The sequence below is a fragment of the Heliconius melpomene genome, chromosome 21 (assembly GCF_056956725.1).
Source record: "Heliconius melpomene rosina isolate 202511_hmr_F chromosome 21, ASM5695672v1, whole genome shotgun sequence".
In the NCBI taxonomy this organism is placed as follows: domain Eukaryota; kingdom Metazoa; phylum Arthropoda; class Insecta; order Lepidoptera; family Nymphalidae; genus Heliconius; species Heliconius melpomene.
In genome coordinates, this window is record NC_140409.1 from 3,785,898 (window position 1) to 3,813,837 (window position 27,940).

General features: G+C 31.7%; 1 protein-coding gene and 1 long non-coding RNA gene across 2 annotated transcripts in view; one reads left to right on the forward strand and one right to left on the reverse strand.

Annotated features, from left to right (window-relative positions):
• The window catches only part of LOC146526888 (uncharacterized), a 210,024-nt gene that overhangs the window by 86,079 nt on the left and 96,005 nt on the right, over positions 1–27,940 (reverse strand). The gene's annotated exons all lie outside the window — the stretch shown is intronic.
• LOC146526889 (adenylate cyclase type 6) overlaps positions 1–27,940 on the forward strand; it is a 176,806-nt gene that overhangs the window by 59,055 nt on the left and 89,811 nt on the right. Inside the window, exon 3 of the mRNA XM_085206495.1 lies at positions 3,105–3,302. Coding sequence (XP_085062621.1) covers positions 3,105–3,302 — 198 coding nt within the window. The remainder of the gene's footprint in view (positions 1–3,104; positions 3,303–27,940) is intronic.

Here is a 27,940-nt window from a genome sequence, read left to right on the forward strand (position 1 = left end):
CTTTATTGAAAATTCTAAAGTAATTTAATAAACGTCGCGTCGTTACGCCGCGGCCTTATGTCATCTTTAAATTTAGTTTTTAATTAAGAACAGTTTCATTTTCCAAATTATCCTAAGAATTAACGTCGTCTGTTTCAATTTCGATTCGAATGATTAAACGACGAATTGAGGTCACCGTAATCTAATCTGTAAATCTGACTTTTTTGTTTATTATAGTTGATCGAAATTTACTATACTTATCTTTAAATTTCACTAAGAGTACTCGCTTAACATATATGAGTATAGAAAACAGTTTCACGCTATATATAAAAATGAATATAATTCATTGACTAAGTAAGTATTAAACCCGCAACCATCACGTTTACGGTTAGACGCTGTTCTGCAGTGTGACTGCCCTATATAGAGGATATAGATATAAATATTTCTGGTGGCACAAGACAAAACTAAAATAAATATGTACATCAAATAGAGCCTGAGTTCGATTCCCACACGAGGAGCAGTAACTAGGCGTGGCAGAGTGGGACGGAATGAAGCGTTTCGTGTCAAAAATCCGTAACTCATTTAGTTTTCATCGCAAAGTGTTGAAATTTTGCATATATATACTTGAATATATTTGCTATCAATGACATAAAATAGATATTAAAAAAAGTCATGAGTTATTTAATAAAAAAAATTCAAAGTTAAAAATTGTCATAAATAAGAGCTTATTAAGATGTTTAAAAATTATTATTATTTTTAAATCATTAAAAGTTACTTAAGTATACTGAATCTAGGCTGTTAAACAAAAAACTGATGTATCATATGTAATATAAAAATATTTTTTATAAAAATAGTGACGTAAAGAAGGAATTTATTCTGTGATTTGCAGAAGTTCTTTAGCTTCGTCAAAAAGTTCGTTAGATACTTTTGTTATTCTTATTTTTTGCTTCCTGAGCGTCTTCAGAAAGTTGCCCAATAGGAAGAATTGCATAGTACTGTATAATTTGAGCTCCTTGTATAAGAATTTTATGCACCGAAGAAGGCATGTAATACTTGTTACATTATTTAACATATAATTGCCCTGTATTAAGTGTATATTGATCGAATTATTCGACATTTACGGCAAGTCCTGATGACATAGGTTGAAGAATTATATTAAAAAATTTTTTGAATGTTGTTCATTATAGTTTGTACGTCTGATGACGACAAATTGAAGTTCTCCTTTTAAAAGTTTTCTATTTCAGAAGTATTTCTCCCCTCAATTATAAAAGTGCATAAGTTACGTCTACTGCAAACGAATTCACTCATGTTGCACAAAATATATGTATATTTTTTAATAAGTTAAGAGTATTAGAAACAATGCGAAAAAGTCTGGTTACTCTAATGAAAGCAACTAGTTATAATTGGCCTTTTTATACTTGTCCAGAAAAGTGTTTTGTGCAAAAACATATTAAATTAATTAAATATTTTATTTTGTATTCACATAAAATTGTTTATTCACATAAAAAAATGATAATGTTATCATGTTTATGGTTGGAATGACCACAAAAAATGTCAATTTCAAAACAAATACGCTCTTTCAAAAATAGACATATTATTATTTTTCATGTTAAAATAAACATTCTGATAGTTTTTTTCTACTTATAGAATAAAAAAGAACTAAATAGGACGCCAATTATTTAAAATAAAAGCAGTATTCATGAAATATCAAAAATTTACATTTTTCTACATTTTGGTTTTTTTGCTCTAAATCAAAATGGCGCAAATATGCGCAAAATTTTATTGTTTCCCGTTATTCTTGAATAGTTGTAGTATATATAAATATAGTTTTCTCGGCAGCGGCAGCCAGCGGCAACAGTGAAAACTCCAATTGAAAACATGAAAATGTTAAAATATAACACTTCTAAAAATTTTAAGATATCTTTTTAAATATAGGTTTTTATTATACACTAATTATATTTTCTTAAAGAAGAAACAATGAGCTTTATAAAAATGTATAACATAAATATAGTTACTATAGAAATTTATTAAGAAACTAACGCTTAAATATCGCTATATGCAGTATGGAAAATAGGGAAATATCGAAGTGTATTGTTTGAAGGTCATTTTGGATACTTTAAACTGTTATACATCTTGTTGTATTGATAAGATAGTCTATTCTAGTATATAGAACAATCAACAGAACTTTGAAATTACGACTTTTGTTTCGACCATTTTTGGCACGTTTTTATAGAAAGCGTTCCATAGTGCGTGGGGGCGGAGTTGAGTTATGCCACTACACATGTAATACTTCAAGAATTCGGCGAAAAGTGGGAGACGGAAGTTTCTTAATGTGGAACGAATTGTCTTAACGCTAAGTTCCTAGGCCGTTCCCTATGTGTGTTTTATGTCCGGGATACAGTGTAAAGCTAAGAAAAAAAGTAGTACAAGTTCTTTACAAACGATATCTCTCTTATGTATATGTAATACTAGCAATCGACTCGCGGCTTCACCCGCTTGTACTATACTATTATTTATTTAATAAATTGAATTGCATGATTGCATTTATTTGTAGCCCACTTATGACTTAGTGACTTTCAATAAGAAATCTTAATATCTTTTGTGGGTAAGGTGAGATGTAGTGGTTCAATAAATAACAGCTTATGTTACGGAAAACTAATAATTATATAACAAAAAAGTATAGTAGTTTATTTTGTGATTCACAAACACTATTGTTTATCTATATAGAACATACAGAGATAGACAGACAGCCAATCAAAAAATACAAAAAACATATTTTGCTTCTGTTGCCTGAATAAAAACCACGAAACGCATATTTTCAGTCTATATTCAATGTATAGAATTGATGTATCACGCTAGTTTAAATAAAGTTAGAAAAAGACCATAGATAAAATACATTATGTACATATTTCTATTTAGTTTTACAGAAAATCTAAATGTTAAGCTTTGTCGAATCAAAGGATATTAAGTATTCACATTAATTTTCCCCCAAACAGAATTCAAATTCACAATCGAAATTGCTAGCATAATCACATTATAATTAATTTACACAACTTAAACTTACAAAAAAATCTTTAATAATATATTTTTTTGTTTTCTCTCTCTGACTCTTTTTATGTCCACAGGACGCTCTACGCGGAAGGAGATGCGCATCTCTACGGTCAGCCGCTACGCCGCTACGGGCGGACGACTCCGGTCGTAGCACCCCGTCAGCTATGCACCGCGCCTCCCCGTCACCGGCTGATACACCAGCACCAAAGAAATCTAATTGGGAAGTGATTGAACACTTCTCCTCCAGTCGGAGCAAGAAGAGCCCTACTTCGGTGAGTGATAAACTAAAAAAATTAAGAAAAACGTATGTGTATATAATAATATATAATTGCACGTCTGAGTAAAGCGAACCTTTACATTACTTCTCCGCCAAAAACAATCTTTGTATACAAAATATTATAAATTCTTACAATTAAAACATAATCCTCTTGTAATTATACGAAGTTGGGTAAAATAAATGATAATAACATACATTGTGCATTACAATAACACGAGGTTTCATTTTACAATGCACGTATAACACACTGCTAAGGCAATATAAACTTTACTTGACATTTTTTGTACAATATTTATTTAACAAAATTGAATATATTTACTCATAAAAGTTAAAATATATATAAAAGTTAGCATATTTGGTTTTTTTATTTCATTACTAGAATTTTACTTATATAGCATATATATTTTTCATTTGGAAAAATAACAGGAATATTTTAATGAATACTGAAAGCTACCAATCCGCTTAACTTTTAAGCATCGAATAGAGCTTTGTGTTTTAAATACAAAAGGATAACGACAATTGAACAGTGCCGAGTAATGCCAAAAATGAACTTTTATAAAATTCCAGATTCCATCTGCAATGGAATACCAATACCATGCAGGCTTTGCAGCCTTAGTACTGAATCCAAAAAAGAATATTTAAATTTTACAATACAATATTTGGCCTTTTGTGAAATGTGAATAATTCGAATATTGCTATGAATAAAAAAATATTAATTAAAGAAAACTGAAGACAGCATATAAAAGGAATGATAAAATTTCACAATAATATATTTCAAAAGAATAATTAAAAATCAATCAAATCTATTATTAGAAACGATTATTTTTTTAATCTAATCTATAAATAAAAAAAATACTCAATTAAAAAATGTTTGTATTCTAAACCTATGTGGCTTTTCGAGCTCTATTAGACGCCAATAATTGAATTACTCGGCAGCGCTATTAGTACGTAGCGGTGTCCGTTTTTCGCACAAAATTGAACATAACATTTCGTCCCGATCGAGTTAACACGGCTTTTAGCGATCATTCGAACTATAATTTTATTATCCTGTAAAAATATTACAGCCAATATTTTGTGTATAAAAGTTATGAATGTCTACATCAATTTATCAACGATTTAAATATGTTTTAAATTTGTAGTATTATCCCACAATAAGAAAAGATATTTTTTTTTGAGTTGGGTTTGAGTTTTGTTATGTCCAAATAAAAATGAAATCAAATCAGCTTCACGATATATCCCGCAAACAGCAGGGTAGGCAGAGGGACCTAGTGTTAAGACACTCCGTTCCTCACTTTCTGCCGAATTCTGGAGGCATTGCGTGTTGAGTGGCAGAAGTCAACGCCACGCTTTGCCTCGACACCAGAGCGAAGAAATGGAAATATGTAAATAAATATTTCACTTCTTCGAGTGGGGATCGAACCCACGACCGTCGCGTTAAAGTTACACTCTTGTGCTCTTGCGACGTCCTCAAAACCCAACTTACTATTCGTTTTCTATTATAAAATATAGGTAAAATATTGTTTTAGTACACTTTTAGTAGATGGAGGAGTAACTAAGTAACTACGTTACAACTAAATAACATCTAAAAATATGTACACTTCTAATTGTTTCATCATCATCGAAGTTGGCAATTGTTTGTAGATTAGATGTCAATGTAATTTTGTGGTCTGATGATGGTATTGGAAGAAGCCCGATGGGACCTTGGACTTACTGGTAAACAAGTAGAGCTTGTTTTTACATTATGTATGTTACATTCATCAGCTTCACGCTGTATCCCGCACACAACAGGATAGGCAGAGGGAACTTACTGTTAAGACACTCCGTTCCCCACTTTCTGTCGAATTCTCGAGGCATTATTACATTCGTCTTATAAAGTGTTAGTTTCTGAAACTATTAATTTATTGAGAAATATAATCTATATATATAAAAGGACTTGTCCTCACTGACTGAGGTAAGACGCACGCACAGCCATAACCGCTGATGGTAGAAACATGGAATTTGGACAGATGTTTACTTTCGTAATCTGGACATCCACTAAGAAGGGATTTTGAAAAATTTTAACCCTAAGGGGTAAAATAGGGGTTGAAAGTTTGTATGGAAAAAAATTGAAATCGGCGCCGATTATTATAAAATTTGAAATTTAGACTCTTAAGAATATTTCATTGAATACATGTTTCATGGGTTATTAGAATTCACCCCTAAATACACGCAAGCGAAGCTGCGCGCGTCCGCTAGTCATTTCATATTTAGTGAGAGTATGTTCAAAGCAACAGTGGCGAACTTTATTGATGTCACTTTATCAACATGTAGTACTCACTCATAACTTCGTAGCGGAGGAAGGAGGAGGAGCAATATCGTATGCATGCTTTTAAACTTTCTAAAGTTGCCATTAATGGGAAACTAATAGAATAGTTTGCGATGACAAACTGAAATTCGGTAGATATTTTGCAAATACCTATATATAGTAATAAAACAAATAAATCAGGTTCACATTGTATCCCGCACAGGTAGGTAGGTAGAGGGAACCTAGTGGTAAGACATTCCGTTTCCCACTTTCCATCGAATTTTTCGTGGCATTGCGTGTTGAGTGGCGGACCTCAATGCTGGTCCTTGGTGCCATATCAAAAAAATGAAAAAAAAATATAAATAATAATTCATATTCTCGAGTGGGAATCGAACCCACAACCGTCGTGTTACAGTCACACCAAAAAAATTATAATCATAAATACATGCTATCTTAAATAAATGTATGGCAATTAGATTTTTTTTACATTTAGGATCACATAGTGATGTATGTAGTTATAAGACAAATCAGCCAGACCTGATCCAGCACTTGGTACATATCTGTGCTGGTTCATATTTCTACATGTACCTGAGGAGTAGGTATACCTGAGATATCTATGCGTTAAACATATAATAATAATAATAATGCCCTTTATTTCACAGCCAAATGTTTATATATTAATTGATGTTAGTCTTATATTAATGTTAGTATAAAATATTTTATTTAATACTATCGCTATGGTTAGGCATTCAGTTCAGGCCAGGCCACCCAGGTCTTCATCCCTATCCTCTGCCATTCATCTCTATTTTTTGCTATGGTCGTAAAATTTATTCCTGCAATTTTTATAATGTTTTCAATCCTCCGTCTTGTTGGCCCGCCCACCTTTCTCAGCATATTTGCGAATACTTTCAAAGTTTATTTCTCGTTTGAAGTAATATCTAACATCGCACTCGTAGATGAGTACAATAACAACAATTATTCTGCTAAGTCGCGTGAAAACATAAATAAAAATTGTAGCCAAGTATTTACTTATTTAATAGCTTCACGCACACTTCACCAAGTGTTAAGACACTCCGTCTCCATGAATACACTTAGCCTTTGATTATTCAAAATTGATATCCTAGTGTTTCTAAAATTAAGTTTCAAAATTAAACTACATATAATTGTATTTTAAAAACTTTATAGGAGTTGCAATTATTTTGTGAAACAAAAACACTAACTACCTAAAACACCAACATCCTCTAGAATTAATAATTTAAAATATTAATGATTTCAATATTAATATGCCTGTGACTATGACTTCATGGGTTGTGAATGAATTATTATTATTGTCTCTTCAAAAAATTTCTTCGCTCTCGTACCCCAAGGCAATGCTTCGAAAATTCAACGGAAAAAGGGGAACAGTATTAAGATACTGTTAAGACACGAAGTTCTCTCTGCCTTTCCTGCCATATACAGTGTGAAACTGAAAAAACTACATATATTATATGCTAAAAGTACCTACGTAATATAATTTTAGTTATCCTCCCATACTTTCCTTTTTCCCGTAATATTATAAAAAGAGCGCGAGAAAATGTTTTTGTACACTTCAGCCTTTATAAGTGTTTGAGACCGTGCGTGTTTGAAGCGTGATGCTTCAACGAATTGATGGAATCTAGTTTCGTGCTTCTGAATATTTTAACACGCGATATGTTGAAAATATTCTCACGCCCAAATTGAATCACACCCATTGTAATCTGTTACAATCTGGTTTGAAAAATCCTTTTGCAAACAAGAAATATGTACATATGTACTTATTTTTTATACAGCTTCACGCTGTATCCCGCGCACAGCAGGGTAGGCAGAGGAAACCTAGTGTTAAGACACTCCGTTCCCCTGACGTATTTCTGCTGAAATCTGGAGGCATTTAATAGGCGTTAAATGGCAAAATTCAACGCCGCGTGTTTTTTTGACACCAGAGCGAAGAAAATGAAAATATAAACGTAAATAAATATTTCACTTCCTCGAGTGGGAATCGAACCCACAACCGTCGCGTTACAGTCACACGGCCTCATATTTTGTCTTCGGACTTTTTTAATATACAGGGTGGAATTGTCAGCACCACTTTAAATGAAACCACAGTTTTAACTACTCTATAAAAGCCTAATATAATTCGGAAAAAAAATAATTCCTAAAAATGAAAAAGTTATTTTTTCAAACAAAATAAATAATAAAATTATCGTTTTAAACGCCATTAAATAAAACGCCATTTGTAAAGTATAACATAGGCACGCACACACTTACCTGTCAAAGCGGCAACGTCGCATACGTATGTTTGCGTGACGCGAAATACAGGTATGGATAAAAATCTTGAAATGAAAAAAAATCCTACGTCCAAGATGTTGAGGTACCTGGATTAATTTTTTTAATTTTGGGTTTGAAATATTTTACCATATATGCAGTTTCAGTAAAAGGAGCGCTGCCTCTTCCACCCTGTATATTATTGTTTATTTACATTATATGTTTAAAATTCAAATTTCAGATTTTATATTGAATGCTTATTGGTCTTTGCTGTGAACGGCAAGTATTTGTACTATTTGAAATGTTTCAGGAAATGCAATCAAAGTTTAAAAAAGTGCAATGCAATAAAAGTGGAATTATGTCATTGATGCACCAGATGAGCGATATATTTTGAAAGCGTGTATGCTATAAATTATTTATGGCTTGGAAAAAAATGTAATTAATTTGTTTAATTGTATTTTATACAATATATAAATCCATTTTCGGTTTAAAATTTTCGAATCCATAAAAGATTGAAAGCTTCACTTATAAAATTATGAAGAGTTAATTACTTTAACAATATTATAATATTAAGTTTGAATTGAAAAAGCTTTTAAGCGGACAATTTAAAGGTGACGTGACTGACCGGAGTCTAAAGTTGTAGGTGATCATTTTTATGTTAAATTCCGCACACCAACATTTAATATCTATTTGTTTTTTTGCTTCACTCTATATCTTGCATATAGCAGGGTATGCAGAGAAAATAGTGTTAACACACTCCGCTCCCCACTTTCCAAATTTTGGAAGCATTTCGCTCTGAGAGGTTTCGTCGCGCTTTTTCTCGACACCAGAGCGAAGAAATGAAAATAGTAAATAATTTACTTCCTCGTGTGGGAAGTGTACATTCTACCACAACCTGTCGTGCCTACAAGTATTTAGAAATCTAAATAATAAATATGTATTTACACTTCTTGCATATAAATTTCATAATTTATAAAGATATATAAGATCATCAAAGTAATATGGACTACTACGATAACATAGTTAAAATAGAATGGACGTGCTCGTGAAAAACGTTCGCAAGGTTAGCTCGAACAAATAAACAAATAGACAAACTGACAGTAAAAATGTTTTGAACGATTCATACACTATGAGGCGCGAGTGTACAGAAACATATTTTCTGAGAAAATCTAACTACGAATATATTTATATCAAATAGATATTATACCTATATTTTTTTAACATTTTTAACAAATTAAGATTTATTACTTATTTATCCTTAAATAATATATGTATGTTTATTATTGTTTAGTTTTAAGACAGTTTTTGAAATGTTGTGTGTTGAGTGGCGAAACTTAGGGCGGGCTTTTACCATGTCGACAGAGCGGGATCCCTCTGCTCTGAAGCCATGTGATGTTATTAAATTAAAAAGATTTGCACAGAATTTAGAAAAAGAAAGATCACTAGATTGCTTGTGCTCAGGTATTACGTTACAAATTGGAAACAGGGTAATTCGCTTTCGAGCTGAACGGTGAACAATTTATAAGCCACAACGGAGCTGCAACGTAATACACACGGGACGACATCACCGATCTCAGAATATTAACTATTGCAATATTGAAATTTCATTTGTACAGACAAATAAGTGTTTAGCTGAAATGAAAAATTTATATATACAGATTTGACTGAAATCAATTGTGTCTTGGCAGCTGGAAAAGAATTATAAATAACATTTATTACTAAAAAGTAAAAGGAATGCGTGCTTAGACATTTTACACAGATTTTCTATTATTTATAGTATTTTTCATACAGCCAGTATGTGAAGAAGACAAAAATAATTATATCAATATTTATCTAACAAGAATATCTCAATAATAATTACAGCAATTACCAGAATATCGTTTTTGATAATATATAAAGGAGATAAATAATTCGCTCATTTATAAAAGTTATTACAGATAATCACTGCTATCTCGGTTTCATTTATCAGAATACGACAAAACCTTATGTAACCCTAATATATATTTATAATGAATCTGTAGAAAAGTCGTTTCTGTACATTGAAAATATTAAAAAAAAAGTAGCCAGGGTGTTAAAGGATAACTAACAGAATACATTTCCAGCATATTTGGAATTTTTATCTGTTTGTCTGTTTATGTGAATACGTATCACGTAAAAAGTACACAACAAATTTAAGCAACTTTTATACATAAAAATGATAAGTAACTCAGGGTAGGTTTTAGTTTTTATTTCATTGTAATCGCTTCACTCTATCAAAAGATGACTGAAATAGAAGATGTATTTAAGTTTTTAAGAAGTTCATATTTGAGATAGTAGAAATAGACACATGTAACGCTATTTATTGTCAAGAAATGGTAGGTACTAAAGTATCTTGATAACGTATAAAATATACTGTTGAACTAAGCTTTAATTTCGTCAGGAGGACTATTAAACATTCTAATCCTCGGGCGAAACCGCGGGCAGGCCACTTGTATAATATAAAATATACATATTATGTAACTCTGCAGGACTGGCTTGCGAGCATTGTGTTCATTCGACTATTCAAAATGGCTTTCAAAAATGTACTATAAAAAAAATTATTCTTAATATTTGTTATCAAATATAAATTTATATTATAACATTTTCCTTTTATTAATATAACTTTAATGTAAATACTTTGATTGTCGTTCGTATATCAGATAAACTATGACAAAAGTCAAATGAAATACCCAGTTTATTTCCTTCTTCTGGTAAATAGAGTCTCCAAAATGTACTTTCATAACCGACAGTATAAATATTAATAGACATATATACTAAAAAGACATCTGAGTATTTAAATGCTTGTAAGTTAGTTTATTAAGCCTTTGATATATAAGCAAGCACTCATTTGGGTTAAACGATTAACGTCAGTACCAAACAGCATTCAGAAATTAGATTTAATTCTTAGTTGGTAAATTCAAAATTTAATTAGATTTATACTAAGATCATGTTGTTGCTTGAAGCAATGTCTGTAATGATTGAAAATATTGTTTTTAATGTTTATTAGGCTATTTAATATGAATTATGAAGCCACACTCTGGGTAACTAGAAATAAAATTGTCGATTACTTTTGAAATAAATGATGATGATGAAGAAATTGAAAATATTTTATATAAGAAAATATTTTCCAGTTTCTTCAAATAAGAAATCGAACAGTAAAATAAATACGAGGCGAGTTTTTTGATATCACATTTTCTGTTCACCTCATTTCAGAAGGCGGTTATAACAATAATTTTATACGAAATACAAAAGAGATTATTCACGGAGATCGTCAATGTTTACAAGGGATGCCCAAGTCCTTAAGCATTAAGCTCCATCCTGCTAACTGAAGTTTAACCATGCGTTAACTTCTCAACTGTTTATCTAAGTTTTGCAGTTGATATTTATTACAATACGAAATACACGAACAAGCTTTGACTTTCGTGAGTTCTCAAAGGAAACTGTACTGTGTATATTATACTTTGTAAATATGTTATAAATATTTTACGATGTGGTTATGAATAGTTATATCAAAATATTGATATTTTGAATCAGATCATACATTAATAAAATCTATGTCGTCTTTGTATAATGACGGAGTGTCTTAACACTAGCTTCTCTCTGCCTATCCTATTATATGCGGTATACAGTGTAAAGCTGAAAAAATATATTATATTATGGTAATTTTCTCCATTCACTCTCTGTTCTCTAACAAATTAAAAATTGAGCACTTTAAATTGAGATCCTGGTTAGATGGACTGGAAAACTAAAGTAGTTGGTCTGCCATAACATCGTTGGAACATTATATCTTTACTATATATTAAAAAAATATTTAATTTTTAGCTATGATACATTCATATTGTATACGGCCCCTATGCGGCTTCGCCTGCTTCTATACGAATATATATTTAAGCGTTTTGATGCTTAAAAAAGATTAATTATTTTAATTTTAGGAATTTATTTGTTCGTGCTCATAAAAATAGACAAATATATATATAATCCACAAGCCCCTCTACGTTTCAATGTTGGTCCCATAAATATCAGTTCAACTATGTCGCTTAAATAAGTATATATACTTTGGACAGTCATATTGTACATATTTAAATTCATATTAAATCGTACAGAAGATTAATCTTATTAGACATACAAATTAGTTCGTAGACGTGCTTTACGTGTAATTATATAACACAAATGAGTGAAGCTTGGACGCTCAAATGTCCGCTTATAATTATATGCGTAGAATTTCAATGAACCACTAACATATCTCAATCAAAATGTATGGATTAGCCGCATATTTTAATTTAGATATGAATTAGAAATTGCACAAATTGTTTCCATAATAATATTGGCATTTGAAGGAAAAAATCGATGTGGTAAGTAAAATTTGGATACGAGTTATTGGCCTTATACCACTTTTAAATCTTTAATTAAGATCTATATAGTGTGTTTGCATGGACTTCCGTTCCCATAGGGATTCCGAAAAATTTTCTTTTAGTACTCCCTTATATATATTACATATGTATGTAGATAACTAGAGACCCAAACGCGGATTCACTCGCTTAAACTTATTTTTATATTATAGCCAACCAATAAAATAATTTTTTTTCAATAAAAAATATCCTATGTGCTCTCTAAGAATATGTGTACAAAGTTTCATGATAATCGATTGAGTAGTTGTGGCGTGAACGCGTAACAAACTTATTTTCACATTTATTATGGTTTTTTAAATATGTTTTATTAATATCTATTAACAAAAAAATGTTTTTTTATGTTCCTTTGGTAATATTAAAGTAAGTATAAGCTGCGTTTGAATCTCTGGTAGGTATATATATAAAAACACGAGTGCTTTCGGGATTTCGCGGACGAAACCGCGAGAGTCTCTAGTATTAGCATAAGACTTATCTATATATATATATAAAATCGAAAGGTCACTCACTCATCACGAAATCTCAGAAACTACATGTTCTGGGAATCTCAAATTTTGCATAGGAGTTACTTATAGGACGTAGGTGCTCGCTAAGACGGGAATTTGCAATAGTCGACTTCTAAGGGGTTGTTTTTGGGGTCGAAAGTTTGTATGAAACTTCGTTACTACAAATGCTAGGAGTCTCAAATTTTGCATAGACGTCACTAGGACGTAGTCATGGACGTAGTCACGTAGACAGAAATTAATTATAACATAGTTCACGCGGGTGAAACCGCGAGCGGGCCGCTAGTAGTATATATAATTCGAATTAAAGAAACATAAAGGTGGTCTAAGTCATACTTAGAAAGGCTAAAATGTTGCTGTCTTTCAAAAGCGACGGTGCAGTTAATATTTCATCAGTCATTAACTTTGATAGCTCGACCTTTTCAAAAGCGTTCTCGTTCGTTCATATTGTAATTTTATATCGACAGGTACTTATTTCATTTATTATCAAAGGAATTTCGCTTAAAATGTGTCAAAACAATTTTACCCTTTCATATAGCGATAATAATTGATTGTTAATAAATATGTCGAGCTTGTACCTACTATAATTTTAAATTAAAATATGATTGATTATTAAAACTGTGTCCTTTGTGTGTTTTAAAACATACGCACCTATTATATATACAAATAGTATATTGTTATCATAATTTAAGAACTTAAAAAAATTATTGGAGTATTTTCTTGCAAAATCAAAATTATGATTTTTTTTTCTTTGTTTTTGCAAGAGACCACTCGTGGCGTATCCCATAAGCGTATGACTATTTACGCTACAGGACGTCGTCAGGTTTTACATTACCAAACTAATTTTAACGACGACGACGACGTAACGCAGTGGGACCACGTCTTACCATAAATGAGATGACTGTGGGCTCAATTTCCAATAAATCGATAAAATATTTACATTTCATTCGAATGTACTAGTTTCAATAAGAACGGACACGAAGCACGGCGTTGAGTTTCGCCACTCAACTCACAATGTCTCGAAAATTGGGCACAGCTACGCTATTAGGGAGTGTTTTAACACTAGGTTCCCTCTGCCTACTATAAAGTGATATACAAACTTTAAAAAATTACATTTCCATTTGCAAATGTATCAGCAAGTTGCATTCGAAGCCTTCTATTTAAATTGAAGTTGCAATATGAGGTGCTTTAGATTAGTTTTTGGCAATTTGAAACTAAATATATATTCGGTAACTTTAATTGGACTGTGGAATAGCTAAGAGCATAGTTTTAGGTTCATTTGTAGTTTTGATAGAAATTAGGATAGTTATATAATATTTTTTCCAATTTCCAATATAATATTTTTTTAAAAGCAGTAAACTAAAACCGTAATGCCTAGAGAATTCTTTGGAAAGTGCAGAACGGAATTGTCTTAATGGGATCGAAGTGTCTTAACAATAGGTTCTTAGGTTCCCTCTGTTCTAAAAACAAAGATTACCAGTCATATTCTGCATGCACTTAAATAACATACCGTATGCTAAGACATGCAAATCTTAATTCATGATAGAGCTAACTAACACATACTGTGGTATACGCAAATAAACCTATGGGGGTAGTCCGAATGGAGTCTAATTTCGTGACTCGTATTAAATTAAAATAATAAATTCATATTATTAATGTTTTACTTATAAATTGGAAACATATCCGAAGACAAATAAATTACATATTACTAACAACCCAAACGCAGCTTCGCCCGCTTATTACGAAATATTTACATAAATATTTCAAAGCTGTGGGTTCGTTTCCCACTCGAGGAAATTAAATATTTTAATTTATTCACTCTGGTGAAGAGGCAAAATGCAGCAGCGCAATGCCGCCAGAATTCAACAGAAAGTGGGGGACGGATTTTCTTAGCACTAGGTTCCCAGGTTGCTTCTGCGTACCCTACAGTATATCTTAATATATCCAAATTAGTTTTAATATATACGATTACTAGTGGACCCGAACGCGGCTACGCCGGCTTTAACTATACGAATATTTATTAAATATATTTATGAAATTATTTTCAGTTTTCAATAGAGAGATGCGTTAAGCAAGCTCATTATGGGTGACGTTTTCTAACAACAAACTTTGCAAATCGTTGCTTAGCAACGACGGTTGTTATAAACATGGCGGAATAAATTGCATGTCAAATCAATAAGTATTTTAATATATTGATATATATTGAAAATATTACAAATATGGGAAAAAAAAGTATACTACGTTCATCCCGAGACCCTCAAGTATCACTATATGAGTATTTTATCACAATTAAATTAGCGATTTGGCCCTGATTGCGTAAAAGACAGACAGACAGAGTTACTTTCGAATTTATAATATAGGTATGGATATATAGTAGTCACAATAATTGTACACTTGATGCAGTCATGAAACACAAGCTAAACTAATTAAACATTAACTTAAGACCGGTTAGGGAAAATGTTACTTGAACTACGAGTACAAACTGAAAGCCCTGAACGGAGAATTTCAACAAAAGGTTTTGAACAAAAGATGGTTGCTTATTTCAATACGGACTATTTAGAAACATCATTGTTTTGTTCTTGTAATAATATGATTACAATTTTTATATGATAGGGTGAATCTGTAGTAGAAAGGGACTTTTATATATGAATAGGATAGTTTATAGGTCGGACGTTACATATATGTAGAATCAGATTCACGTTTTATCTCGCACATAGTAGGGTAGACAGAGAGAACCTGGAAACCTAGTGTTGAGACACTCCGATCCCCATTGAGACACTTCCATTCTCCACTTTTCACCTCTAAGACTTCAAGACATACGTTATAATTCTATTTTTTATAGATTATTTGTTTTAGATTATTTAGGTAGACTGCAATAATAAGAAAAACCATTGCACTAAAAACATTTTTTTATTACTATCAAGCTAAGTTAATTTACGTTTAAAAATAATATAATATGCTAAAATTTTAAATTTTAATATTGTATTCAAATATTATAATGAAACAAAAAAATATGTTATGTGCTTATCAAGTTCGAGAGCATGTAAATTATGTATATAATTAAAAATTCTATATAAAAAATAGTTGCCGTTTACTTTGAAAAATTTTCGTCTCTTGCTTATTTTTTGTTTTAAAACTACTCTCAACTCAACCTCTACGAGCTCTAATTTTGCTGGGTTAAGAAAGCTATTCACTTTTTCAGATATTTTTCTGTTAAAAAATTGTAATGAAAACAGTTAATTTTTCGCAAGGATGTGACTGTAACACGAGGGTTGTGTGTTCGATCCCCACTCAAAGAAATGAAATATTTATTAACGTTTATATTTCTATTTCTTCGCTCTGGTGGCATTGAGTTCGGCCACTGAACACGCAATGCCTTCAGGATTCGGCAGAAAATGGGGAACGGGTATTTTAACACTAAGTTCCCTCTGCCTACACGAGCACACAATGGATGAATTTATTCGATAAATTATTACACTTCTCACACAACCCGGGAACTGCTAACCAAGACGAGATCTTAGAGGAGATCTTAGAATTGAATATGAATCATTTTACACCCATTGTTATATTTAAAATTAAAATTAAATTTTAACTTGCTCAACCTGCTTGCTCAAATTACAAATGCAATTTGAACAAATTCTACCACTCTAGTTATAAATTAATTTTAAAATTCAAACCAAAAGAAAAACTATATAGATTTTCTTTTGAGACATTTCAATTTAACATATTCTCAGATTTTATTTTATTTTTAAGTGTTTCTTTCATTAACCAATAAGAGAGCTAAAAAAGAGACATTATCCTCTGTTCCTTGTTTGTTTATAAACATTGAGTAGGATCCAAAAAAACCGATTTAATTAATATACTTTATATATATATAAATATTTATAACTTTACTATGTATCTTGTACATAGAACGGTAGACAGAGGGAACATGGAAACCTAATGTTAAGACACTCCGTTCCCATTAAGATACTTCCGTTCCCTACTTTCCGCGGTTGTTATAAACCTACCTATATAGGTAGGCAGGTTACGGCAACACTGAGTGACTGAAAAATGAGATTTTTCATTTTACATCTTAGTTCCAGCACAAGTCCACGCAAACTATGTTGCGGCAGCGACTAGTTCATACATAAAGTTGCTTATCAATATGTTGTGAAATATTTAATATAGAATCTTCTTATTACTTTGTAAAATTGTATACATTATATGTTTTCAACTAATCATGTTATTAAAAAGTTTTGTTTAAAGAGGTTAATTAAGTATAATATATACAAAAATCTTACGCAAAGGCACCTACAGTCTCTCGCGCTCGTAATAAATATATTATATTTACATATGATTATTATACAGCCCACCCTTGTGTAAAGTAGCGAATGAAATTATAATATTGCTACCAAAAGATCATTTATTTAGACTTTACATATTAGGACGAGGCCGTTGTCCGTAGAATCGAATAATTCACGCATCGCATGCGGATAGCATGTGACTACACGATGATTTGGGATTCGATTCCCACTCTGGAAACCTGAACTCTATCGTCTACCATATACACGGTGACTACTTTCGCTCTAACGACCAGACTGGCCGATAATACAGTGTTTGTGAACACATAGATGCACTAAAATTATATTTAAATAATTTTTATCTTCGTGCTTTGGGAGGATAGGTAGTTTCTAAAGATGGAGAATTCAGAAAACGAACGTGAAAAAAAAGCAAAATCCGTATAACAAAAGTGTTTGAAGAGAATAACATGAAGCACATAAATATAGAAATATATGTACATATGTTACTAAAATAAACTATAATGGATTTTAAAATTGAAGTTTCAATATAAATCTACAATATAAGATGAATCCTTTTACTTCGACAGTAAATGCATTATCATTGAAAATCCCGATTTGTTCACAGAATGAACAAGACAAATAATAGCATCGTTAGTGTGTGATTTAGAAATATGGCTTTGAGATATTTTATATCGAAAGGACCATAATAGTGCAGTGGGCTTACTATTTGGAAAAATTAGCTATTTTAGGTAACATAGTCTGTCTCTCGATGTCACGAATTTAATTTATCAACACTCAATGCCCTCAGAATTCGGCGGGAAAAGGGAACAGAGTGTCTTAACACTAGATTGCCTCTGCCATCCCTGGATTTAAATATATTTTATATAACATAAATTGTAAATAACTTAAGCTATTTTATTATGAAGCACTCTGTATGTCCTTTATGCATATTTGAGCAACATCAGGTTGAAAGCTTACTTCGTCTTCTAGAGCATTTAAAGTATTTACTTATCCTCATATAACATAATATGTGTAATATTTATACGGAATATTTATATGACATTGCAAATAATAAAATGAGGAATTAAAAACTCTAAATATAGACAAAATGGCGTAAGTGGGATTCGATTTGATCGGCAAATTAAATTATTGTTCAAGTTAACTTTATTTTTATATACACATTTCTTCGCTCTGGTGCCAACGGCGTTGAGTTCCGCCACTCAACAATGGGGAACACAGTGTCTTAACAATAGGTCCCCTGCGTGACTCTAAAAAATCTTTAGTACCTTTATATAAAAAATAATGAAAACGGTTTTTAATATATATTTCTACCTATTTATTTATTTATTATATGTATAGATACGCATTAGCAGCCGAAGCCGTGTGACCCTGCACTACGATACTACAATACGCTGGTTAGTATTAAATAAATTCAAAATAAATATCAAACCGTACAACCCTTTAACCACAATTCAATACAATTAAGGAGCAGAATAAGTGTATTTGTTCTCAAGTCTAAATTAATCTAGAACCGTCCTCCAGGGAACAAAAGCATTCGAAAAAATACAAGATGTAGGGGTCCCAAGTCAGGATGAGTAAATATTGGGATCCGTGCAATCAAACTGAGTGAGCCGCCGGCAACTCAAACACCAATCTCAGGAGGTCTTATTCAATTAAGCCGCCTTGGGGTCGGAAGTCGCGACTGGCTACTTTCATCTTCTAATTATGTATTTACAGATCTAATAATCAAGTCCCGAAATATCTCGTGGTCCTTCTGGTTAATTCTATTTTTAGGAATCTATACCTCAAAAGAAAAGAAACTAAATATAAAATGACCCTGTTGTCCATCTGTCCGTCTGTCAAGAATATTTATTTCGAGATCATGTGTACCAAGCTGAAAATAATATCATATATTTAAGTCTACATTCCTTGGAGCACAGAAAAAACAAGTGTTACAGTTACGAAAATTGCCACGAAACGTCGATTTAGGTACAATAGATATAAAGGAAAAAATGCAAAAAATGAAAATTTATAGATATTTTATAATTTATTTAGTTCATTCGATGTATCGTTTTGACAAGATTTTCTATCTGTGAGTTGTTGCAGTCTACCTCCTCGATGCACAGACTTTGCAATGATTTTACTCTACTAAGTTCTACGTAGCCTTTGAGTGTGAAATAGTTTAATAATTTAGTCCTTTCATTCATTTCATGATATCAATATTGAAGTTATAAATGTGAAATATGAAATCCGTTTTTTTCAATCAAAACAAAAGGCATATACCAAATTTCATGTCAATCGGTCATCAGGAAGGAAGTAAAAATTTAAATACTACACTTGACTCACGACGAAGTAGGTAAAAGGTAGAAAATTGGCTGGCGCATGGAGAACTGTTCCGTTCTCTTCAAAGGTAAGCTGTAAAAAATATTTATTGTTTTTTTGCAAAAAATACGTCTCAATTATTATCGTTTTATTTCTTAGATCAACAACCTAATGGTCCATTTAGTTTAACTAGCCTGCAGAAACGAAATAGCCCCAAACCACACGTCATCCCTGACCGATACTCGAACCCACCACTATCTCATAAGCACGGACAGTTCCAAACCACAAAACCATAACACCAAAGCATTTACATACACAATAAAATCGATTTAGCCTCGCACTGAACCGAACAGCAGCATTTAATAGTATTTTTCTAATTTCATTGTTCATATACGAAATATTAAGTGCAAGCAAATACATTATCTCTCTGTATTTTATTTTTCAACTAGTATACTAGTAAATATTGTCAGTGCTCTTGAATAATAGTGCATTATAATGGTTGAATTTCAACGACTTAAATAGATGTTTGCTCATAACTCAGAAATACAGTATGGCAGATGATCTATAACGTCCCTTATACGTCGGCAACGCTTAACTGAATACATTCTGGACATACAATGTACAGTGGAAATTAGTATAAAATAATATTTTTTAGGGTTCCGTACGTCAAAAGGAACAAATCGAAACCTTTATACGATCATCCCTTTGTTGTCCGTTTGTCAAGGCCATTTATTTCGAGGTAGCGTGAAGGTATAAATCTGACATTAATATTAAACTCTCAAAGTCAGACTAACGTTCCTTAGCACACAATATCAAAAGTGTTTATACATAATGTTTCAGGTGGATCATCGATTTCTTGTATTATAGTTCTCTTTATAGAATAAATAGATTGTTTTCATTTACTTACTCTGGGAACAAAACAAAGAGACTGTTGAGTTGTGCCACCCAACATACACTGTCTCGAAAATTAAAACTAAGTTCCCTCTACGTATTCTTATATGGGAACTCAGCTTAAAGACAATATTAAGTTTTAAAATAAAATTGACTGAATTTATTATCTTTAAATCATGTAGTATTTATAAGCAAATATAATTCTGTTTGGTATAGATTAATACTTCATCATCATCATCATCAGCCTGTCCTCGTTCACTGCTGGACATAGGCCTCTCCAATGGCACGCACTGAGCTCGATCTTCAGCTAGTTTTATACTTATGTGATTGTTAATTCAGTTTTAGAGTAGACGATCTATACCTTTGCTATACAAAAAGAATTATTTTATTTATGCATATTCTTGAAACCTATGCTAAATTTACTTTATTACAAGTTTCTGTAGGAATAATTCAAAATGTATTTCTTAACCCAATTAATCAAATTAAACGCTAAAACGACTATCAAAGCTTATATTAGAACTCCGCTGAGCAAACTGAGAACATCTTTATCGAATTAAATGTTCATCTATTCTCGATCTGATTTACAGTAGTATTACTGTTGTAAATTGTATTCACAACTTTTATTATTTTTTATACTGTGCAATTAATTATTTATTATAAATTTATATTATAATAAAAATAAATAAAGTGACGAAGTTGATAAAAAAAATATCTGGTTTTATTTATGTTTATATTCAAATTATGCTTACTAGGCTTATTACTAATTTTCTGAATACTACATTTTTTTCTGAATCTATTATTAAAATAACCGGTCAATTGCGAGTTTAACTCGCCCACCGAGGGTTCCGTACAAATTTCATGATTATAAGTTAACAGAAAATAAGACTTATAAAAGTTAACAAATTAAGCTTTGCGTACGCACAGATTTTGTATAAAATTAACTACAATTGTAAGTTTGTAATGGTTTTTTTTTGCAGGTGCTTCCTACCAAATTTCATAATAGTAAGTCTTCAGGAAATACTCTACAGATTATGTTATGTGGCGAATAAAGTTGTCATCCTTAAGTTTGCGGGCATATCTATGCACTCATTCTGTATTAAATAATGTATAAATGATTTTAATTGCGTTGATTTAGAAGCTAGATTTCTGTGTTTTTATTGACCGTAGACCCGAGGTGAATGGTTTTCACAGACGAAGCGACAGAAAACAAAGTAATCCTATAAGGGCTCTATATTTTCCTTTTGAGATACGGAACCCTAAAAATAAAGTAACATTTGTATGAAACAAACAATTTTTCAATTATAAATATGTGTGTATGAGCTACAAACTGTGTTTTTAAGGAAGTATTTCGTTTTCATTATTCTCCACAGACATGTTTTTACGGAAATTAAACGTCGATCTTTCATGTACTCCACAGCTCACATTATACGCACAAAGAGTATCAGAAAATTAATTACCGGCCGTAAGAGTGTAAAGTACGTATGTAAATCACAAAACAATATTACAGAACAAAATTAAATTATTGTATTAGTAATATATATTTTAAAATTTTGAACCTCTTTGAACAAATTAAGGACGATGACAATTTCAAAAAAGACCTCAAAAGAGCTTTTGAGCTATTTTAAGCAACTTTTCAGCTTATTGCTGAGTAAATAATTTTTTTTTACGTTTATTTTTTAATATATTGTTTTTTATGTATATCTATTATGGTCCAATAAATCTTTTAAAAATTATTAATATTTCACGATATAGGTCAATATGTTGTGATTACTCTTGAAATTATTAACTTCATTCATATACAGTTAAAATGAATGCACGGTATTTTTATATTAAAACAAAAACGAAAGTGGATAGTTTTAATAATATCATAGCATAAAATAAATATGCATATAAATTATGTCATTAGTTGTTGTATGGGTAGTAAAGAGGGTGTCATATACATATATGTACACTAGCGGCCCACTCGCGGTTTCACCCGCGTGAACTATGTTATTATTAATTTCTGTCTCCATGGCTACGTCCTAGTGACGTTTATGCAAAATTTGAGACTCCTAGCATTTAGTAACGAATGACAAAGACAAATGTCATTAGTAACAAAGTTTCATACAAACTTTCAACCCCAAAAACAACCCCTTAGAAGTCGAATATTACAAATTCCCGTCTTAGCGAGCACCTACGTCCTAACTCCTTTGCAAAATTTGAGATTCCTAGCACATGTAGTTTCTGAGATTTCGTGATGAGTGAGTGACCTTTCGATTTTATATATATAGATTACAGTACATCAATTTTTTTTCTACTTCACTTTGTATCCCGCAATATAGAAGGGTAGGCAGAGGGTCACTCTGTTCCTCTCTCTCCGTTTTTTTCAATTTCTCATTAAGTAGCGGAACACAACGCTAGGCTTTAGCCTTGGTGCCAGAGGGAAAAAATGAAAATATAATAAACATTAATTCATTACCTCGAGTTTCTTAGTCTTGGTTATATGCGTATAACATTATTACCTGTGTTTTAATCAAAAAGTAAATCAATATTATTGTTAATTCGGTTATTTATTATTATCAATTTGTGAATTTACTTTTTTTTATAATTTTAATATAGATACTTACTTTTGAGCTCAGGGAAATGGCTGGGACTCAAGTGTTGGGTTCAGAGGCCTCTTTACAATGCATTAACACTCGCCTTAACTGCTCGAGCTTAATATGGTTAATTAAAAGCAACCTAATCAAATAAAGCCACTTATACAATTTAGTTTTATTTTAGCTTCACGCTTAAACGCAGACTTACGCAGGCAGAGGAAACCTAGTGTTAAGACAATTCGTTCTCCACTTTCCGCTGTTTGGAGGCATTCCGTGTTGAGTGGCGAAACTCAACACCGACTGACAATTCAGTTAGACACTTCAAGATAATGCACGGTGCTACTATTTGCCATTGAAAGAGAAGAGAAGAGAGTTGCATTAAAAGAGATTATAATATATACAGATCCATACCTATATTATAAATTCGAAAGTAACTCTGTCTGTCTGTCTGTCTGTCTGTCTTTTACGCAATATTGAAAAATGAAAATAATTTCATAAATATATTTAATAAATATTCGTATGGTTCAAGCGGGCGTAGCCGCGTACGGGTCCACTAGTAATCTATATATATATAAAAGGACTTGTCCTCACTGACTGAACCAAATTTAACGTTTCTACCATCAGCGGTTACGCACAGCCGTAACCGCTGATGGTAGAAACGTTAAATTTGGACAAAAGTTTACTTTCTGTACAATTCTTTCTGTTACAATCTGGACATCCACTAAGAAGGGATTTTGAAAAATTTTAACCCTAAAGGAGTGAAATAGGGGTTCAAAGTTTGTATGGAAAAAAAATTAAATCGGCACCGATTTTTATAAAATTTGAAATTTAGATTTTTAAAATTATTTACTTGAACATGTGTTTCATCGTTTTCTAGAATTCTCCCCCTAAGGGTGCAAATAAGGGGTTGAAAGTTTGTACAGGTTTTTTTAAATCGTCACCAATTTTTATAAAATTTGAAATTCAGACTCTTAAACGTATATAATTAAATACATGTTTCATGGTTTTCTAGAATTCACCCCCTAAGGGTGCAAATAAGGGGTTGAAACTTTGTATGGGAAAATATTTAAATCGCCACCGATTTTTATAAAATTTGACATTTAGACTCTTAAAAATATTTCATTGAACACATGTTTCATGGGTTATTAGAATTCACCCTTAAATACGCAAACGAAGCTGCGCGCGTCCGCTAGTATATGTATATAACAAATTAACAACAGTAAATTTATAGTTGATTTACAACGGCTTCTCTGGTTAAGCCCATTGAGTCAGATATCCGTAATACCAATACTATCTTACCCTTGCTTGTACACGCACGTGAACTGTCAGTAGTAATAAGATTTAACAGTCACAATGACAATGCAAGAATGAGTAGAATTACGAGTAGCTTCTATTTCGATTTATTCTTATTCCTATTGGCGTCAGCCGCTTAACATGTTACGCCTCCACGATATGGCGAAAAGTTGGGGGCAGAGTGCCTTAACACTAGGGAGTTCTGCCTGCCTTGCTTCATGCGGGATCAAGCGTGAAGCTAAGAAGAGAGGTTTGTTCGGATTTTATAACAGATATTAAAAATTTTAACAAATATTAAAACAAATATCTTCACCGTGGTAATTGTCTGGTGTCATTCTAAATCCAACATGGCGAAACACCTAAGATGGCGGACTAAAACAATAAAAAAAAAATATCCTACGAAATGAATGTCAAATGATAGGGCTTACTTGGTTATTCTCATAACTCAAAAAATAGAATGACACCACTTTGTATCCACTATAGCGAATTTTTGAATATGATAGGCTAAGATTTTTATGCTTTTATACTTAGGGTATTAAATGACTTGTTGAGAATACGAATGCGAATTAAGTCTTTGTTTACATAGGCTCGAAGCTCTTTGCTGCCGGTCAAGCGTACGTGGCCTAGGGGGGTAAAACCATTAGAAGGCAATTGAAGAACTAAATTGTTTCAGATTAACCAGCAAACGACTTTGCACTAACAATGATGCGTTGAACGAAATGAACAGACTTAGAAAAAAATGGTTAAAAGTACTATTTGAGACCAGTTGTGGCGCAGAGGCCTGAGTAAACACGACCGGTTATGGGTTCAATCCCTGCCCTAGCAAATTAAATATTTATTTAAATTTATATTTTCATGGTGTAGAGACAAAGCGCGACGTAAAGTTTCGCCAATCAACACACAATGCCTCTAGTATTCAGCGGAAAATGGGGAACGGAGTGTCTTACCACTGAGTTCCCTCTGCCTACAATGCTGTGTGTGGGATATAGCTATTATGAAGCTGATATTTGATTAAAAGGAAATGAAAAACTAAAAGAGCTTCAGCTTTTATTTAAATGTGTTATAAAGTTTACAATTAGCGTAGATACACCCTTTCAAGTAAGTAAATTAAATAATAACTCAGTCTCAAACTAAATAAATACGAGAATTTAAATCTCGCGACAAGCTGTTAAGTCATATAAATTGTGTAATGACGTTATTAGATCAAAGTAAAAGTCAAAGGATAAGTTTTTTTTATACTTTTAAGTGCATTCAAATGCAAGCCAGATTTAAAATCTTTTTACTTTTTTTTTATTTAATATGAAAATAATAAAATTAAAATATCGATGGCTATTTTAATTTAATTTTGACAAAAGGTTTCCCATAAATAAGATTTGTTTCAGAGTTAATTTGAATTAAAGTTTTTTTTATATAAATAAGTTTTAAATAAATAAAAAATATATGTATTTCAAAAAAAAATTTCACTTTTCAGATTTTTTCCTTTATTTGTAATGTAAGTTTTTACTTCGTGCCAAATTCCATAACTTTAGATCCACAGGAAGTATCATGTAGGTTTTGATAACTTCACGAATTTCGAATATTTGCGAAAATTTGCAGCATAAACGCTCCTGAGAAAAGCGCGTTCCTGAGAAAAAGGATCTACAAATAACAAAGTAATCCTATAACGGCGCCGTTTTTCCCTTTCGAAATACGGAACCCTAAAAACGTCAACTATACGATTGTCATAAAATGCTATACGTTAAAATGAAACTGTTTTTTTCTTTTTATTCATTCGCAATACACTCATAATTCACTATTACATTTTGCATAAAGCGATGAATAAAACTACCATTTCATTGTGTCGCAGAAATCGGAAAATTTATGTTTAATAATGCAAAAGTAAATGCGGACCGGGACGCCCAATTTTTTTAAAATAATAATTAATTTGTTTCCAATTTCAATTTTGTATCAAATAAACTGAGTATTTTTTATGGTTTTTGTTAAAATGTGTCGAAGATGGCCAATGTCATTGGTTATGCCAATAATATGTTTTGTTTTCTTTTTCAACTTAATTGAGAATATCTATCAGAAATAGTAAATATTAAAAATATGATATAATTTGTTACTTTTATTGTCTATATAATAAATGCCTATCTTTAAGAAAATCTTGCATAATAACAAAATAGATAGGTGGGTCATTACATAATGTTTTTTTAACTTCACGCTATTATTCCACACTCAGCTGAGATGGAACTTGGGAACTTGAGGATATGAAAATATGAAATGAAAAATTTATTTCACCGAGTGGAAATCGAACCCCCAAGCTGTCGCGCTTATAGTGCCCCCGCGCCATGGCTGGCCTAAAAACGCAAAGTTTTTGTTTAAATTTTTCGCCTAAATTTTGATCGTTTCGTCGAACTTACAACCATTAGAATATGCTATCAACAACATCTTAGCAACAGACGCCAACAGATAGAGAATTTAATTTTTTTAATTAAACCTACCTTCAATAATAAAATATTAATATAGGTACGTAATATAACTTTCTGAAACAAAATTTAACTTATGATGTTAGATCTATTATTGTATGGCCCAACTCGTTTCATTCCTTTGTAATATCATGCGAAATTAGGCACCGTTCTAATATAATGTAATATACGTACACGGAATATGCTTATTAATGTAAATATTTGGTGGTTCGAAGGATTTACTACTTCAATATCATACTTTATTTTAAAATTTTAAGTGATTAAAATCCAGAAATTGTCAAGTACGACAAAAAGTATAATAGAGGCCATCGCGACCTCGCGTAATGATAGTGTTTGACTATAAACACAATTTTCGTGTTGGGTTGGCACTGATAAAACAAATCACGGCGTTAAGTTATATCACTTAACATATTATGTTTCAAAAATTGAAAGAAAAGTGAGTAATAAAAAGAGTTAGACTAGATTCTTCTGTCCGAAGCGAAATGAAAACAACATATTAATTCTAACTTCTGTGAAAATCCCGGAAAAGTAGGTTTTAAAATGTCAGCCCGTAAGCACTCTCAAACGTGATTTAGACTACGTTTCGAATGCAAATCGGATTACTTTCTATAGTATAGTATATCTTGTTACTTTATTTTTATTTTGAAAAGCACTTTTCCTATTCCTATTCATTTCTGTGGAGGTAAATTGAAAGGGTCAAGCAACATTATGGTTTCCTTTTGGAGTAAACATTATGTATATATAATTATGTGTTGTTATGTCCATCAGTCCCTCCAAAGTAGCCTACGGCGGTTGGGTTAAGAAAAATAAATATTCTATACACCCTTGTACAGTAAGTATATCTACTGTAATGGATGAACTGAAATGAAATTAAATAATTTAATATTTAATAATTTCATTTCTTTGCCCTGGAGTCGAGGTAAAGCTCAACGTTGAGTTCCACCACTCAACATAGAATGGGAGGAATGTGGGGACGGAATATCTTAACACTAGGTGCCCTCCGCCTACCTTGCTGTATGAACCTAAAAAAACACTAGCAACACAACCGAAAGTAGTGCGTTGGAAGAGCTGAAATCTATACTCCTATATTATGTCTATAAGTTCTACTAATTTGAATTGCAAAAAAACAGTGTTAAATACTCTATTCATCGATGAAGGCTATAATCTTTTTTACTTCAAATTTATCATTTCGTTGTAACTCGCAGAGAGTCACTTCAGCCACTCAAAATGTATCATACATAGAGCAAAAGGCAAAAGGGTGTGACTGTAACGCGACGGTGGGTTCGATTCTCACTCGAGAAAGTGAAAT